The sequence below is a fragment of the Canis lupus genome, chromosome 6 (genome assembly GCF_048164855.1).
Source record: "Canis lupus baileyi chromosome 6, mCanLup2.hap1, whole genome shotgun sequence".
NCBI classification, from domain to species: domain Eukaryota; kingdom Metazoa; phylum Chordata; class Mammalia; order Carnivora; family Canidae; genus Canis; species Canis lupus.
The window spans coordinates 56,774,745-56,792,001 of NC_132843.1; the positions used below are offsets into that span (position 1 = coordinate 56,774,745).

At 33.9% G+C, this 17,257-nt stretch overlaps 1 protein-coding gene across 7 annotated transcripts in view; it reads left to right on the plus strand.

The window, feature by feature from the left end:
- RABGAP1L (RAB GTPase activating protein 1 like) overlaps nt 1-17,257 on the plus strand; it is a 728,064-nt gene that overhangs the window by 448,690 nt on the left and 262,117 nt on the right. For 6 of the 7 annotated variants that reach the window (XM_072830698.1, XM_072830693.1, XM_072830691.1 and 3 more), the window contains 2 exons: nt 13,769-13,894; nt 15,968-16,111. The exons of the other annotated variant lie outside the window; for it this stretch is intronic. In XM_072830698.1, the coding sequence (XP_072686799.1) occupies nt 13,769-13,894; nt 15,968-16,111 (270 nt within the window). The remainder of the gene's footprint in view (nt 1-13,768; nt 13,895-15,967; nt 16,112-17,257) is intronic. 7 annotated transcript variants of the gene reach the window in all.

A 17,257-nucleotide genomic window follows, 5' to 3' on the forward strand; every position in this document is an offset into this window, starting at 1 on the left:
TTGACAAAAGAAGAGTCAAAAGTAACGTCTAATTTTCTAGCTTTGGTGACTGGATAACTTGTGGTATTTTTTTTCTTTGACTTGTGGTATTTTTAGCTGAGATAGAAAATATATCCATTGAGATTGAATGGAGAAAAATGATTAGGAGTTGATGATGAATTTTGTTTTGAATTCTTTGAGTTTGGGATATTTTGGGGACATCTGAGTGAAGCTGATGCTGAGGGAGAAATCACAGCTGAAATCATGAGAGTGGATTAGATCATCTAAGAAAAATGAATAGAATTCCAGAGCCCAGGAGTTCCAGATATTTAAAGAGCTTATGAGGAACAGGAATTCCTAACGAGTTTCTGATTTTCAGTAGGAAGGAAGCAGTGAATGCTGTCAAATGCAGCAAAGAGGTCTAGAGACTTTAAAGCATTTCTTTTAGGTTTGTATTCTGGAAATGAAGAATGATTATAGTAGATTTATGGTCCTAATTCTGATAATTTGATTCCAATGATAATAATGATATATAGTGGTTTTGCTGTGATAAATCACTTTATTTAACTTTGATTTCTTCCTCTGTTGCATTATCCTCTTTATTATTATTATTAAATATTTTATTTATTCATTCTTGAGAGACACAGGGAGAGAGAGAGGCAGAGGAAGAAGCAGGCTCCGTGCAGGGAGCCTGACATGGGACTCAATCCCGGGTCTCCAGGATCATGCCCTGGGCTGACGGTGGCACTAAACTGCTGAGCCACCCAGGGATCCCCTCCATTATCCTCTGTTTATGGTCTTCTTGATCTTTTCCTTGTTATCCTTCTTTCTTTGATATCTCCATGGCCCATCGTCTTGGTATTCCCTAGATTATCAAGCCACTGGCCACAAATTCCCAGAGCTCTTGTTCTGCTACTGAACCCGCCTACTGTCTCACACAGTCAGCTCTCTGACAAAGGGGGGTGGAGACAGCACGCAGGGACATGGGTAACATGTTAACCGAGATTCAGAATCATCTTTCTTCTCCAAAGAGCCTTTATAATGATTCTGATGAGAAGCCGAAGTTGAAGCCATGGGTAGTGAAATTTCATCTTCCACAAAGTAATCTTTGCATATATCAGTTTACCACTTTAGACCTGTAGCCCTCCTAATAAACACATTACAATATATTGATTAAACTTCAGTGAGAAGAACATCTGTCTCAGAAATCTGTTTTTAGATTTCACAGAGGGTTAAATATGAGTTCATATTTATTTGGAAATACCTTCCCACAACAACAAAAAAAAGCCAGTGATCCAAATAACTAGAAAACTCAAGTACCTAGAATTTTTTTTGTACATTATCTCCTCTTATAAGGGTCACATGGCAAGTCAGCATTCTAAACTTTGTTTTCAAACTACGTCACAAGATGGACAGAAAGAAATTCAGTCCAGTTTTCTCAAACTTTCTACAATAATAGAATTATGCAGTTGTTGCTGTGGCTTATAAAAATAACTAGAAATATATAAATAGATTCAGAATCCTTGAGGAAAGTTTCACTAATATTTTGCATAGTGTTAATGAGAAACATATTATTGTAATTTTTAATTGAAAGTATATGCAATAATTCTTTTAATTAGCATATTCCAATAACTGACCAACCCATCCATTAACTAATTTGAATAAGAGAAAATAACTGTAAATTCTTTTTCTTTTTCATACTTTTGCCTCTGTAGGTAGAAGAATACAGTCTAAACAATTCATCATATATATTATCTCAGGTTCTAGGGAGATACGTTATTAGGGTGTTACTGACTAATTTTTTTTATCAGTTACATAAGCAATTGCTTCTTTCTGCTGCCAGACATTCTTTGGCAGCTCCATATTAATCATTGTCAGAACCTGATTCTTTTGGGGATGCTGTCTTTTCCTTCACCATGGCCATTTATATTTCACATTCACTGCCTCAGAAGAAGGGAAGATCAAAAATGAAAGTATGTTCAAAAACTAAAGTTTAGAATTTTTAAGGTTTTCCATTGTGTAAGTAGTTTTAAGTAATAATTAGGTTCTCTTTGTGCTTGGAAATTTCCCAGTGCTTTGATAATAGCTTTGCAATTTGTAGTATTTTAAGCAGTACAAGAATTGTTTATCACAGTAGATGCTATTATATCTATTGATAGAATTGCAAGAAATTTATCCTTTACAGTTGATCAAGAAAGCCATAGCACAGATAAGTAATATGATCATTATAGTATTAATCATTGCTTATTTGGAAATATATTTATAAATATACATATAGGAGGATATAATGATATTTCCTTTTATATATTTCATTTATTCTAAAAATCATATAAAATATTTTAAATAATTTTTAACCTGATATATTTTTCTAGCATATTTGCTGCAAGTATTTTAAAATTTTTTCTTTGGAAAATCATGTTCCTTTTTAAGGTTAAATTACTGTATGTATATTACTATTGGCATGTATGGAAACTTTCCTACTCCAGAAAGGATTATTTTTGGATAGTCCAGAATGTTTAAAATTATTGAATTTTTTAAAAACACTATGACTTGGCAAATTGAACTTAAATAAAATATTAAAAACAAAACCCACTATGACTAGTCACAATTCCTTTGGAAACCAAAGACTTTATCTGACAAAGATATGCATACCCATCAATTCCACTCCTAGGTATGAATCTTAGTCAAATTTACACATACGTATACCAGAGTCATGTATTAGAATTTCCCCAGGATCAGTGTTTATAACAAACAACTCAAATGTCCACTTTAGAATGCCTAATACCAGAATTGTAATTAGACATTAAAATGGAAAAATTGTGTTATATTTAATAGTGGAAAACTATAACAATGAAATGAATGTTTTACACTATATAAGTTAATGTGAATGAACCATACAAATATAAGGTTTAGTAAGAAAGCAAAGAATAACTTGGCATCATTTGGTATGATTACATTTAGCATAAAGTTCAATAGCAGACAAAACTAAATTCTATTTTTAGGATGTTACCTAGATAGAAAATACAAATAACACCAATGAAGTGATTACTGATAAAGTCAGAATAGTAATTTCTTGACAAATTGGGAGTCATGATTGGGATCGGACATAAAGGGATCTTCAAGAGTATTGAGAGTACTCTGTTTCTTAACTTGGGTGGTGGTTCCACTTGTCTATAATTTTTTGGGTTTATTTTATGATCAAGTGATTTATTAAAGTGTGCATTTAACTTTTATGCACTTTTTGTGGGTTGTATTTTAAATGAAATAAAGTTTAAAAATTGTAAATCCTTTACTGCAATCGCCTCAAAAAAATAGGTTTAGGGTAAGATTTCACCAATGGAGTTAAGAAAGGAGAGGCAGAGCTACTTCTTAGTTTTCATAAAGGAATTCCACAGAATCCAGGGTATAAGATACTGACTTCCTGGTGTCTTTATATGTTTATGTAAGAAAAAGTATTTGTGCAATCATATTATTCAGGATTCTGCTACATGTGACATAACCTTAACTCCAAGTATCTGAAATTAAAAAGGAAATTTATAGGTTCATATAATGAGGAAGTCCAGGGCAGAGATGATTTTGACATGATTGGATTCAAGAGTTCATATTTTGTCATCAGGAATCTATGTCTCTCTATCTCTGTTCTGCTTAAATTTTTTTTTAATTTATATGGGCAGGTCACAAAATAGGCAATATGGCTGACCTATCTTCCATATGTCTTTAACTTTACAACTTCATTTAAAAGGGACCATCTTTTGCTCTAACTACTGCGTGAAAAAAAAAAAAAATCCCCGGAGGACTCTGATTGGCCCATCTTCGGAACCTGCTGCTATCTCTGAATCAATTACTGAGGCCAGGATGCTATGATATTCTGATTGGCCAGGCCCAGGTCTTGAGTCCATCTTGTCGCTGATAGTTAACTAGATGAACTTCTCCCTACAGGGAAAGGGTTTTTGATTCCAGGTGAGAAGAAAATAGGATGCTAGATAGATATATGTCACATTATCTAATAGTGATACCTTTACTACAGGACTTTTAGTGTATTTTAAAGAAGTCCTCCTATACTACCAAATCACTTTTTCCTTAAGACTGCAAGAAATTTTCCTGTTCTAAGTTAATTCTTGCATCAGTGCTTTTGAGCCATTTCTCAACATCCCCCTGTGAGTAAATACAGTCAAGACATTTTACCTTTAAGAAATACTCTCTTAGGGGGCACCTGGGTGGCTCAGTCAGTTAAGTGTCTCCAACTCTTGATTTCAGCTCAGGTCATGATCTCAGGGTTGTGAGGTTGAGCCCCTCATCAGGCTCCATGCTGAGCATGGAGCCTGCTTAAGACTCTCTTTCTCCTCCAAGAGCTATTTCAGAGCCCAACCCATAATCCTCCCTGATTGTGGAGTCGAACTAGTACAACTACCCTCCCTGGGGAATGTAGCCCCTAACTTTGTTCACCTGAAAGTGATTGCAGAACCCAGAGAGTGGCCCCACCTGACAGTGGAACATGGGCCCTATCTAATCAGAGAGTCCACCCACTGGCCCTGCTTGATTATTGAGCACAGCCAGCAGCCTCGCCCAACTGTGTAGCCCAGCTAATACCATCTCCCCTGACCTTAGAGCATAAGCAGTGGCCTCATTCAACTAGACTCTGATAGCAAGCCCTGCTTGCCAGTGAATACTATTAATTGGCCCATCCAGTACCCTAAGCTGAGCTAACTGGTGAAGATCTTTTCATGCCAAACCAAACTTGTAATGTTTGGAAGAGGAGACTACTTACTCAAGTATGCAAATAACAATCCAAGGAATCAAGAATCATGAACAATCAGGTAAACATGACACCACCAAAGGAAACTAATAAAGCTCAACTAACTCTAAAGAAACAGAAATATGAACTGTGTGACAAAGAATTCAGAATTGAGAATAATCCTTTTAAAGAAGTTCAGTGAAGTGTAAGAACACAGGGATCACTAAATAAAATTAGGAAAACAAAATGAAGTTGACAAAGAAATAGAAACCATCAAAAAGATTCTAAAGCTGAAGAATACAATGACTGAACTGAAGGCTTTAATAGAAAGCTACAACACACTTAACCAAATATAAAAAGAAATCAGTGAACTAGAAGATAGGTCATTTGAAACTATTAAGTCAGGGGAGCAAAAAGAAAAAGAATGAAAGGGTGCCTGGGTGCCTCATTTGGTTAAGAGTTTGCTTTTGCCCCAGGTCATGATCTCAGGATCCTGGGATTGAGTCCCACATTGGGCTCCCTGCTCGGGAGTCTGCTTCTCCTTCTACCCCCTCCCCCAGTCATGCTCTGACTCAGTCTCTCTCTCCCTCTAATAAATAAATTTTTAAAAATCTTTAAAAGGAAAGAAAAGAAAAAGAATGAAAAAGTGAAGAAAGCCTACAGTAAAAAAGAAAGAAAGAAAGAAAGAAAGAAAGAAAGAAAGAAAGAAAGAAAGAAAGAAAAAGAAAAAGGAAGAAAGAAAGAAAGCCTACAGTACTTATGGGACACAATCACATGAAACAGTATATACATTATGAGAATCCCAGAAGGAAATGAAAAAGGGACAAAAAGTCTTTTAAAAGCAATAATGACTATAAGCCTCTCAAACTTGGGAATACCAAAGGAATTCCAGATTTATGAGGCCCAGAAGACTCCAGATGGTTAGAATCTGAACAGGGTTCAAAAATCAAAGGGAATTTTGAGAGCAACAAGAAGAAAGCTACTCATTACATACAAGGGAATTCCCCATATGACTATTCAGTTTCTTAACAGAAACATTATAGACCAGGAAAGAGTAGGATGATATATTCAAAGAATATATTGAAAGAAAAAGAATATGATACCTAGTAAAGCTACCCTTCAAAAATGAAGGAAAAAGAAAGACTTTCCTAAACAAACAAAAGCTGAGGGAGTTAATCATCACTAGATCTCCTTACAATAAATGCTAAAGGGTGTTCGTTCATCAAGCTGGAATAAGTGGATGCTCATTAACATTGTAAAAACATATGAATGTATAAAATTCACTGGTAATGGTAATTATGTAGTCAGACTCGGATTTTGTAATATATAATGGTGGTACATAATTCACTTACAACTCTTGTGTAAAGTTATAAAATATTAAGAATAACCATAACTATAATAATTTTTCTACACAATATAAAAAAGATGTATACTGTAACATCAGTAACCTATAAAGTGTGAAGTAGGGGAGAAGTGAAAGTTAATACCTTTACTTAGTAGTTTCTGTATACTACCAAAGTTAAGTTTTCATAAACCTAAAATAAGATATTTTAAGTAAGTTTCATGGTAACCACAAAGCAAAAACTGAAGTAGATTCACCAAAGATAAAGAGAAGAGAAAGCATAACAACACAGAAAGTCATTAAATCACAAAGGAAGACAGCAAGAGAGAAAGCAAGAAACAACCTACAAAAAAGTCAGAACACAGCAAAATGTCAATAATGAATTGTTACCTATTAATAATTACTTTATACATAAATGGATAAATTCTCCAATCAAAAGATATAGAACAGCTGATTGGGGGGGGGGGAAACAAACAAGACCCAGCTATGTGTTGCCTATTAAGAGACTCACTTTAGTCTTAAGGACACACATAGACTGAGAGTGCAAGGATAAAAAAAGATATTTCAAGCAAATGGCAGCCCAAAGGGGATAGAGGTGGCTATACTTAGACAAAATAGACTTTAAGCTAAAAGAGGTCAAAAGAGACAAAATCATCATACAATGATAAAAATGTCATCGGAGATATAACAATTAGAAATATGTATTTGCTCAAATTGGAGCACCTAAATATATAAAGCAAATACAAATAGAACTAAAAAGAGAAATGAACAGCAACAATATTTGGGGACTTTGATACCTCACTGTCAGCAGTGGGTCATCTAGGCAGAAAACCAACAAGGAAACAGCAGATTTGAATAGCACCTATAAACCAAATGTAATGAACAGGCATATACAAAACATTCCATCCAACACCAGAATACACATTCTTCTCAAGTGCACATGGGACATTTTCTAGAATAGACCATACGTTAGACCACCGAAACATTGCAAGAAATTCATTAATATAGAAATTATATGAAGTAGCCTTTGTAAGCACAGTAGTATGAAACTGAAAGTAAAAGGAGAAAAGGTTGAAATTTCATGAATATGCAGAAATTAAACAACAGACCCTTGAACACACAGTGATTTAAAAAAGAAATCATAAGAGAAGTTAAAAAATATCTTGAGAAAAGTGAAAATGGAAAAACACTATTATCAAATGCAGCAAAAGCAGTTCTAGAAGAAAGTTTATTGTGATAAATGCATGAATCAAGAAAATAATCATATATCAAATAACCTAATTTTATATCTCAAGGAAGTAGAATAAGAAGAACAAACTAAGCCCAAAGTTAGTAAAAGGAAGAAAATAGTAAAGGTTGGAACAGAGTAGCAAACAGAATTGAACACCACATTAAAAGGATCATACACACAGAAAAAAATAAAATAAAATAAAATAAAATAAAATAAAATAAAATAAAATAAATAAAAGGATCATACATCATAAGCAAGTGGGATTCATCCATGGAATGCAAAGTTGGTTCATACAAAAGTCATAAATGTGATACATCACATTAGTAGAATAAAAGATAAAAATCATCTCAGTAGATGCATAAAAAGCATTAACAAAATTCAACATTCGTTCATGATAAGAATTCCCAATAGATTGGGTAGAGAATGTACCTCAACATAATTAAGGCAGTATATGACAAGCCAGTTGTTAACATCATACTCAATGGTGAAAGGTTAAAAGTTTTCCCTCTAGCCATACAAATGACCAAGAGGTATCCATGAAAGATGGATAACATCACTAATCATCAGGGAAATGCAAATCAAAAACACAAATATTAACTTACATATATTACAGTGCTATTATCAAAAAGACAAGAAATAACAAGTGTTGGCAAAGATGTAGAGAAAAGGAAAGTTTTGTGCACTATTAGTGGGAGTGTAAATTGGTGAAGCCACTGTGGAAGACAGTATGGAGGATCTTAAAAAAATTAAAAGTAGAACTACCATATGGTCGAACAGTTCAACTTCTGGGTATTTATCCAAAGGAAATAAAAACACTAAAGCAAAAAGATATATGTACCCCTGTGGTCATTTTAGTATCATTGACAATGGCCAAGATATGGAAACAACCTAACTGGCCATTGATGGATGAATGGATAAAGAAAATGTGTCTCATATATGAAAGAATGAAATCTTGCCATTTGCAACAACATGAATGGACCTTGAGGGCATTATCCTAAGTAAGTTAAACAGAGAAAGACAAATACTATTGATCTCACTTATATGTGGAATTTAAAAAAAAATTTCATAGACATAGACAAATTGATAGTTGCCAAAGATGGAGGTAGTGCTTAGGGGTGCATGAAATGGGTGAAGGGAGAGCTAAAAGGTGTAAACTTCTAATTATTAAATAAATAAGTTATAAGAATGTAATGTACTGCATAGTTAAAAATACTATATTGGTATTTGAAAGATGTTAATAGAGTAAATCTTAAAATTCCTCATTGCAAAAAAAATGAACTGTGTATGGTGACAAATGTTAACTAGACTTATGATTATTTCACATTATATACAAATATTGAACTATTATGTTGTATACCTGAAACCAATATAATATTATGTGTCAATTACATCTCCACTAAGAAAAAGAAAAAGAGGGATCCCTGGGTGGCTCAGCGGTTTGGTGCCTGCCTTTGGCCCAGGGCACAATCCTGGAATCCTGGGATCAAGTCCCATGTCGGGCTCCCGGCATGGAGCCTGCTTCTCCCTCCTGCTGTGTCTCTGCCTCTCTCTCTCTATGTCTATCATAAATAAATAAATAAATAAATAGAAAGAAAGAAAAGAAAAGAAAGAAAAGAAAAGAAAAGAAAAGAAAAGAAAAGAAAAGAAAGAGAAAGCTTTTTCTCGAAGAACCAGGAACAATACAAGGTTGCCTACTCTCACCACTCCCATTCAACATAGTACTAGAAATCCTAGCCAGAGCAGACAGCCAAGATAAAGAAATCATAAATATCTAAATCAGAAAGGAAAAAAAATGAAAGTGTCTCTTTTGCAAATGACGTGATCTTATATATAGAAAACCCTAAAGACTACCAAAAAACTATTAGAACTAACAAACAAATTTAGTAAGATTGCAGGATATGGAATCAACACACAAACTTCACTTCTGTTTCTATATGCTTAACAATGAACTATCTGAAAAAGAAATAAAACTATCCCATTTACAATAGTATTAAGGAATTAAATATTTAGCAATAAATTTAATTAAGGAGGTGAATTATTTATACACTGAGAACTACAAAACACTGATGAAAGAAATTGAAGACGACTCAAATAGAAAGCTATCTCATGCTCATGGATCAGATGAATTGGTAATGTCAAAATGTTTATACTAACCAAAGTCTATCTACAGATTCAGTGTAATCCCAAGGGCAGTTTTTCAGAATTAGAAAAAACAATCTAAAATTTGCATGGAATCACAGAAGACCCCGAATAGCCAAAACAATCCTGAGAAAGAAGAGCAAAGCTGGTGGTATCACACTTTCTGATTTCAAACTCTATTACAAAACTATAGTAATTGAAACAGTATGTTACTGCCATAAAAATTGATATGCAGACCAGTGGAACAGAACTGAGAGCCTAGAAATAAATCTATGCATATATATTCAACTAATATTTGACAAGGAAGCTAATAGTATTTAATAGAGAAAGATAGTTTAATAAATGGTGTTAGGAAAACTGAACAGCCATATGCAAAAGAATAAAAGTGTACCCCTATCTTACATCTCTCATAAAAATTAGAATGGATTAAATATTTGAACGTAAGACCTGAAACCATAAACCTCCTAGAAGTAAACATAGATTAAAAAAAAAAAAAACTTTTTGACATTGGTCTTGGCAATGATTTTTTGATTATGACATCAAAAGCAAAAATAAACAAGTGGGACTACATCAACTGAAAAACTTCTGCATAGCAGAAGAAACATCAACAAAATGAAAGGGCAGTCTACACAATGGCAAAAAATATTTCCAAACCACATATCTGAGAAGGGCTAATATTCAAAACATATGAAGAGCTCCTATAACTCAAGAGGAAAAAGAAAAAAACCCAAATTACCCAGTAAGAAGATGGGCAGATGACTTGAGTAGACATTTCTCCAAAGAAGATATTCAAAATCTAACAGGCATATGAGAAGTTGCTCAGAATCACCAATCATCATGCAAAACAAAAACACAATGAGATATTGCCTCAAACCAGTTAGAGTAGCTATTATGAAAAAGATAAGAGGTAACAAGTATTGGCAGGATGTGGAGAAAAGGGAACCTTTGTGCACTGTTGGTGGTGGGAATGTAAATTGGTGCAGTTACTGTGCAAAACAGTATGGAGGTTCTTTGAAAAATTAAAAATAGACTACCATGTGATCCAGCAGTTCCACTTCTGAGTATATATCCAAAGAGAATGAAATTACCATCTCAAAATGATATTAGCACCCCCATGTTCATAGCAGCATTATTTACAGTAGACAAGACATGGAAACAACCTAAGTGTCCATCAGCAAGTGAATAGGTACATATAATGTATATACATATAATGGAATATTATTTAGTCATAAAAAAGGAAATCTTGCCATTTATGACAGCGTGATTGGACCTCAAAGGCCTTATGCTAGGTAAAATAAATAAAAGAAAGACAATTACTGTATATTAGTTATAGGTGGAATATAAACAAACTGAAGTCATAAAAGAGAATAGTCTGTAAGTTGCCACAGGGGGTGGGGGAAATGGGTGAGTGGGGGTGAGTGAGGTGAAATAGTTCAAACTTTAAGATATAAAATCAGTAAGTTTTGGATATATAACAGTTTCGTGACTATAGTTGACAATACTGTATTGTATATTTGAAAGTTGCCAAGAGAGATCTAAAAAGTGTTTACTACACACACACAAAAATTGTAACTGTGTGAGGTGATGGATCTGCTAACTAATCTATTGTGGTCATCATTTTGAGATTACATTGCCTAAAGCTAGACATGAAGGATAATAGCTCTAAGACTCCTAACTCTCTTAACTATAAATTTTTTAAAAATGAAGATTATAGACTGGGATTGTCCATTTTATTTGGGGTGATCAAGTTCAAACTTACAAAGGCTTTTGTTTTTGGAGAACATGTATTAGATATTTTGTTTGTGAGAGAGAAACCGATGGAGAGAGAGGAGAAGGGAGCAGAGAAAGATGGAGATAGAGAGATGGAGGGAGGGAGAATTTAAGCTCCATACCCAAAAGCAAAGCAGAGATTTATGTTCATTTATCATTTTCCTGACTAATTTGCCCTGGTCATATCCAGCCATTCTTCTACTTGTGCTCTAACTGTGGTGATATCTAACTCCTCATCTACACATCCTACCTCTCATATCCCAGGATTTCTGTGTCAATGTCAAAGTCAAGGAGAGGTGCCTATTTACTAGTCCTTTGGGAAGATGCGATAGCATTACTTTTATATCCACAGGGCCTAGCACAGTGCATGCATCTCTCATGTTCATGTATGAATACTAAAAGGCATTTAAAACCTTTTATTTGCTTTAATGGTCTTACCCATGCAAGGCAATAAAGGTTTATCCCCTTTATAGGTTACCAAATGATAAAATATTCAACTAAACATCATTCACTTAGAAAAAAATAAGCGAATTGGTTCTCTAGTCCTGGCTATGGTTATTTTACAAGAGCGCTTTTGTATGACCATTTTAATAGAGATCTGAGAGGAAGTAGGAGAGGCTTAGATCATGGTGGTGAGAGTAGTATACCATGCATATGCAAATTAGTGTCACTTGAAGCTTCAATGACAGAACTGTTGGGGGAGGAAGAATACAGAGCACTTGTATTCTAAGTATAAGCTGAAAAATACTTGTTGAATTGAACACCTGGGGTCAAAGCCCCAAATACCTCATAGGTAAAAAAGAAATAAACAAATGTTTAGAGAATCAAAATGACAACTGGGCAGCCCTGGTGGCTCAGCAGATTAGCACACCACCTTCAGCCCAGGGCCTGATCCTGGAGAACCAGGATGGAGTCCCACGTCAGGCTCCCTGCATGGAGCCTGCTTCTCCCTCTGCCTGTGTCTGCCTCTCTCTCTCTGTATGTCTCTCATGAATAAATAAAATCTTTTTTTAAAAAAACAACTAAGTATACTTACTTTAGGAGGTTTTATTTAATTAATCTGTATTTCATGGTTTATTAGAAGAATTAGAAGTGGCCAATTTGTGTAGGAAATTTAAAAAACAGTTACATTTCTAAGTGAGTAAATAGAACTCTACTTGATTCAATTATTTGGGTGGGAATTTAGTCTAAGAAAGGAGTCTAATACCATAATCATCCAAGGTCAGACTTTCAAAGAAGTGATATTGAAAGTAAATGTTTACTGGGGTCCCTGGTTGGTGCAGTCAGTTAAGCATCTGCCTTCAGCTCAGGTCCTGTCTTGAGGTCCTGATCTCAGGGTCCTAATCCCAGGGTCCTGGGATCAAGCCCTGAGTCGGGCTCCCTGCTAAGCGGGGAGGGAGCCTGCTTCTCCCTGCTGCCTGTGCTCATTCTCTCTCTTGCTCTCTATCTCAAATAAATAAATAAATAAATGAATAAATAAAATCTTTATTTAAAAAAAAGTGAATGTTTACATAATAGTTACATCTTAGGACACTGAGTTAAAGATAAAATCTTTTTCTATTTGCTTGATGTAATTTCTAGAATATTGGATATGTATCTTTCTAAATCCCTTCAGTTTATTGATACCACAATTTAGAGATTTGTTCCTTGGATTTTAGATTTCATTCTCTGTTCAGATAAAAATGCCTCTGGGAGGGGTATATTAGATTTTGCCGTTTAACTCTTAATGATAAAAGTTCATAAAATTCTTTCCTAAAACCTTTGTGTAGAAAGAAAACAACAACATCAAGAAGACCATGGGAAGACAGTACCTTATTATCAAAATGAAAAATACATTTATCCTTTGACCCAGAAATCCCTCTTTGGGTAATATTATTGAGGGCGGGGGAAGCAAGATGCATCATAATGTATATAGAATATTATGTGGGAAAGGGAAAAAATAAAAAGAAAGTGATTCTTTTATTTGCATAAAAAAACACTAGCAGGATACTGAGAAATTATTGAGCGTAGTTACAGGATTATGCCAAAGAGGTGGGGATCAGGTTCGGGAATTATGATACAGAGGTAAGACTTTTACCTTTACATACTTTTGCATTGTATTGATTTTTTAAATCATGTGACTGTATTACCTGTTTTTAAGATGGCTTAATGAGGGCAGCCCCTGTGGCGCAGCGGTTTAGCGCCGCCTGCAGCCCAGGGCATGATCCTGGAGACCCTGGATCAAGTCCCACGTCAGGCTCTCTGCATGGAGCCTGCTTCTCCCTCTGCCTGTGTCTCTGCCTCTCTCTCTCTCTCTCTGCATCTCTATGAATAAATAAAGAAAATCTTAAAAAAAAAAAAAGATGGCTTAATGAATGAATTAACAGGATGATCAAAATTCACAAAAGGGTGAAGTTCATGTCCAGTAAGGAAGCTGGAAGGTTTCAACACAAATTTTACCAATATTGCTGCAGACGGCTGGCTCTGAGGAAATTAGCTATTAATGCAGAGGACTAATAACAGGAAGGAACTTTTCTGACATTCTGGCCAAATGCCATTCAGTCATGTTTTATATAAATCTATTTTCCTGTAGATGCCAGAGGAACAAGCATTCTGTGTTTTGGTGAAAATCATGTATGACTATGGTTTACGAGATCTCTACAAAAACAACTTTGAAGATCTTCATTGCAAGTTCTATCAGTTGGAAAAACTAATACAGGTAAATAAAATTTAGGCTTTTGCCACTCAAGGATTGAATTACAGAAAAAGTAATAAAATTGATGAACAATAATAATTCATGAAAGTTTAATGGAATTCTACAGAAAATGTAAATACAGTTGGTTTCTGACCAGTACCTGCATTGGTGTTAATATTTATTTAACCATTTGATCATTTTTAAAATAGCTTCCATTGTAAATATTCAATTTTAATATACTTTGAAGTGTGAATATAGTGAATTAAGTATATGAAGAGATTTCTGGGTATTGTTTGCAAAGAAATGAAGATATTTACAGAATAAAAATTGAAATACTTAAGAACTTTCCCTTCCGTAATTATCACTAGTGCCAAAATTAGGGCCACATGTAGAGAACTCTTGAAAGAAATAGAAAAAGAATTGAAAAAGAATAACACTTAAACACTTTAATGTGAGGACATATTTAAATTTTTTTCTCATGTAATTTCTTGATTTCAAACAATGTTATTGTTTTATAATATGTAAATTTATATGTATGAGGAACATATCATTTTATATATGTCAAATATTACATAATAAGAAAGTTTGTGAGCAAGGGCAAAATTTTTGACTAGTGCTGATAAAAGGAATTACTGAGTAGCTTTGAAATGCCACCTGAAGTTGGAAATCTTAAATTTACAATGGGTCTATATAACATGTTTATATGGCTTTCTCTGTAGGAGGTTTGAGAACCCAAGAGAAGTGTGAAGTAAATACATGAGTGGATAGATTCCACATTGGGGAAAGGTAAAGTGGTTAAGGAGGAAGGTTAGTGGGTCATGACAGTAGAGACAATGGTAAGAGCTTGTTGGCCTGATCTATCAGAGCTCTATAGGTGTCTGAAGAGGAAGTAGAGTCAATGGGAGACTAAAAGACTAGAACAGAGAAGACAGATTAGCAGTGAGTTTAAACTCTACTGGGAGAACAGAATGTTGGAGGGTAGAAAACCTAAAAGAAGAAATAGGGGAAAGATGTTAAATGAACTATAAACCCAATGACATATGGGCATCAAGGAGAAAAAAGACTATGTAGAAGAATCTGGTAACTATGGATATTGAAAGCAGTGGGCTCTTTTTTAGAGGTCTAAGTAAATATTTGAGATTATTCACTTTTTTACCTTTTATTTACAAAAGTTTACATTTTTTTGAAGGTCAGTATTCTTAAGAGCTTTGAGAGTCAAATAAATGTACCTGATAAATGAATAGCAAGTTCATGGTATTATGAAAAAATCCAAACACATTCTTCTATTAGCAATCTTTGACTGGATGACCTTTGGACACCCCATTTAAAGTACCTGATGGGTAACTTTGGGTGCTTTTCAAAAACATTTTGTACAAGAAGTAGGGTTTTTCTTTTTGTTTTTATGATGTTTATGAAAACAAAACTAACGTGGGCTTTTAGATGTCTTTGCTTTTCAGTTATAGGAATAGCTTTGCTAATACCCTGCCCTTTACCTTTCATGCTTTTGAAAAGCATTTACCTGTGTAAATTGGGAAACAAAGGATAAGGGTAGCATAATAGGAGACATCCAATTTCCTGCATTATATACTTGCATGATTTCTATAGTTTGTCATTTTTAATGTCAAAAATAGATTGTTTTAAAGTCTGGTGATGTTTTGGGCTTTTCTCAATACCTCCAAAATATACTGAAGTGATATCATAGATCCCAGATGGTGTTGGTATTAAGTGGTCTCCAAAGAGAGGATATATTTCTTTCCTAGGTAGTAAGGTGTAACCCATTAGATCAGGTGCTAGATTTGACTCTGGAGGGATGACATTCATTAGACTACAGAGTGTTCTGTCAGAGTAAGCATTTCCCAAGAAACAAGAACAATCAAGTGAGCAAGAGCAATATGATCTTTATTTGTTTATAACAAGTCTGCCTTTATTTTCCTTGATTATCCTACTCCCAATGCTCATCTCCTATCCCCACTTCTGTGTAGTTACATAAAATTCAATGAATGGTGCAAAAAATCAAGAGTACTCATAGAAAGCTTGTCATAAGTTGCAGTTGTAAGAGGAAATAAAGTTTCCCAATTTTCCACTTTAACTTTTTAGGAGCAGTTACCGGACCTGCACCACCATTTTTGTGTTCTGAACCTGGAAGTTCATATGTATGCCTCCCAGTGGTTCCTCACTCTTTTTACAGCCAAATTCCCACTCTGCATGGTCTTCCACATCATCGACTTACTGCTTTGTGAGGTAGAGTGACTGCATCTCTCATACCTAAGCCAAAATAGAGAGTAGTTTCTATTTAAAGTGGTTATAATTTTCTTTCTTCATTTTATTTTTCCCTATACTTAACAGCCATAAATACTGACCAGAAAGTTCTATTTGAATTTTTAGTAAAGATTATTTTAACTATAATTTTATTATTTGTGAGAAATGAAAATGTTAAAGCATATATAATTCCTACACAGTAAGATGTAGTAGTTAAATTTGTGTAATTAAAATTCATAATAAGCCTTTATCTGCGTAATAATGTATTACTAATATAAAGGATAAAGGACCTTTAAAGTTATATAAATGAATTCAAAATCAGATGTTTTTAATAGTAATGCAATTACACCCCAAGAGTGAATAGAAATGAAAATTGCATAGTAATTTATATTTTATTTTATTTTAAACTCCAGTTTAGTTAACATACAGTGTTATATTAGTTTCAGGTGTGCAATATAGTTATTCAGTAACTCCATACATCACCTACCACTTCTCACAACAAGTGCACTCCTTAATCCTATCCCTATTTTACCCATCTCTCCACCCATCCCCTCTGGTAACCACTAAGTTTGTTTTCTAATTATATAGTAATTTAATCCTTAATTCATATTTCCATTGCACATGATGTTTGGGACTCCTACCAGATAATAGTAAAGTTATGCACTAAAGCTTCTATACCATATATTTCCATAGAATATTTCAAAAATTAGTTTGCAAATTTCTTAGGTATCTGATTTGTTTCATTTATTACTTTTAGTTCCTTATATGGCTACATTCATTCATTTTACTCTTTTAAAGAAATAAGCCACATTATGCATGCATATATTATATGCTGCCAATCAAAATGTTCAACAGTCTTAGCAGTGATACGAAAGTTTTTGGATGAGAATTTTTTTATTTGAAATATAAATGTATGTAAATTATAGCTGTCTTACATTAGAAAGCTGGAGTAGTAAAAAATATAAACCTAATATAATCTAAACAGTTTTGTATTACTACATTTCTTTTCATACAAAGTTTCCTTTATTAAAAGTCTAACCATTTCAATTATATTAATCAAATTTAATCAAATATTTATAAAAAAAGATTTTAAAAGATAAAATGCATAAGCTGTACAAAGCATAACTG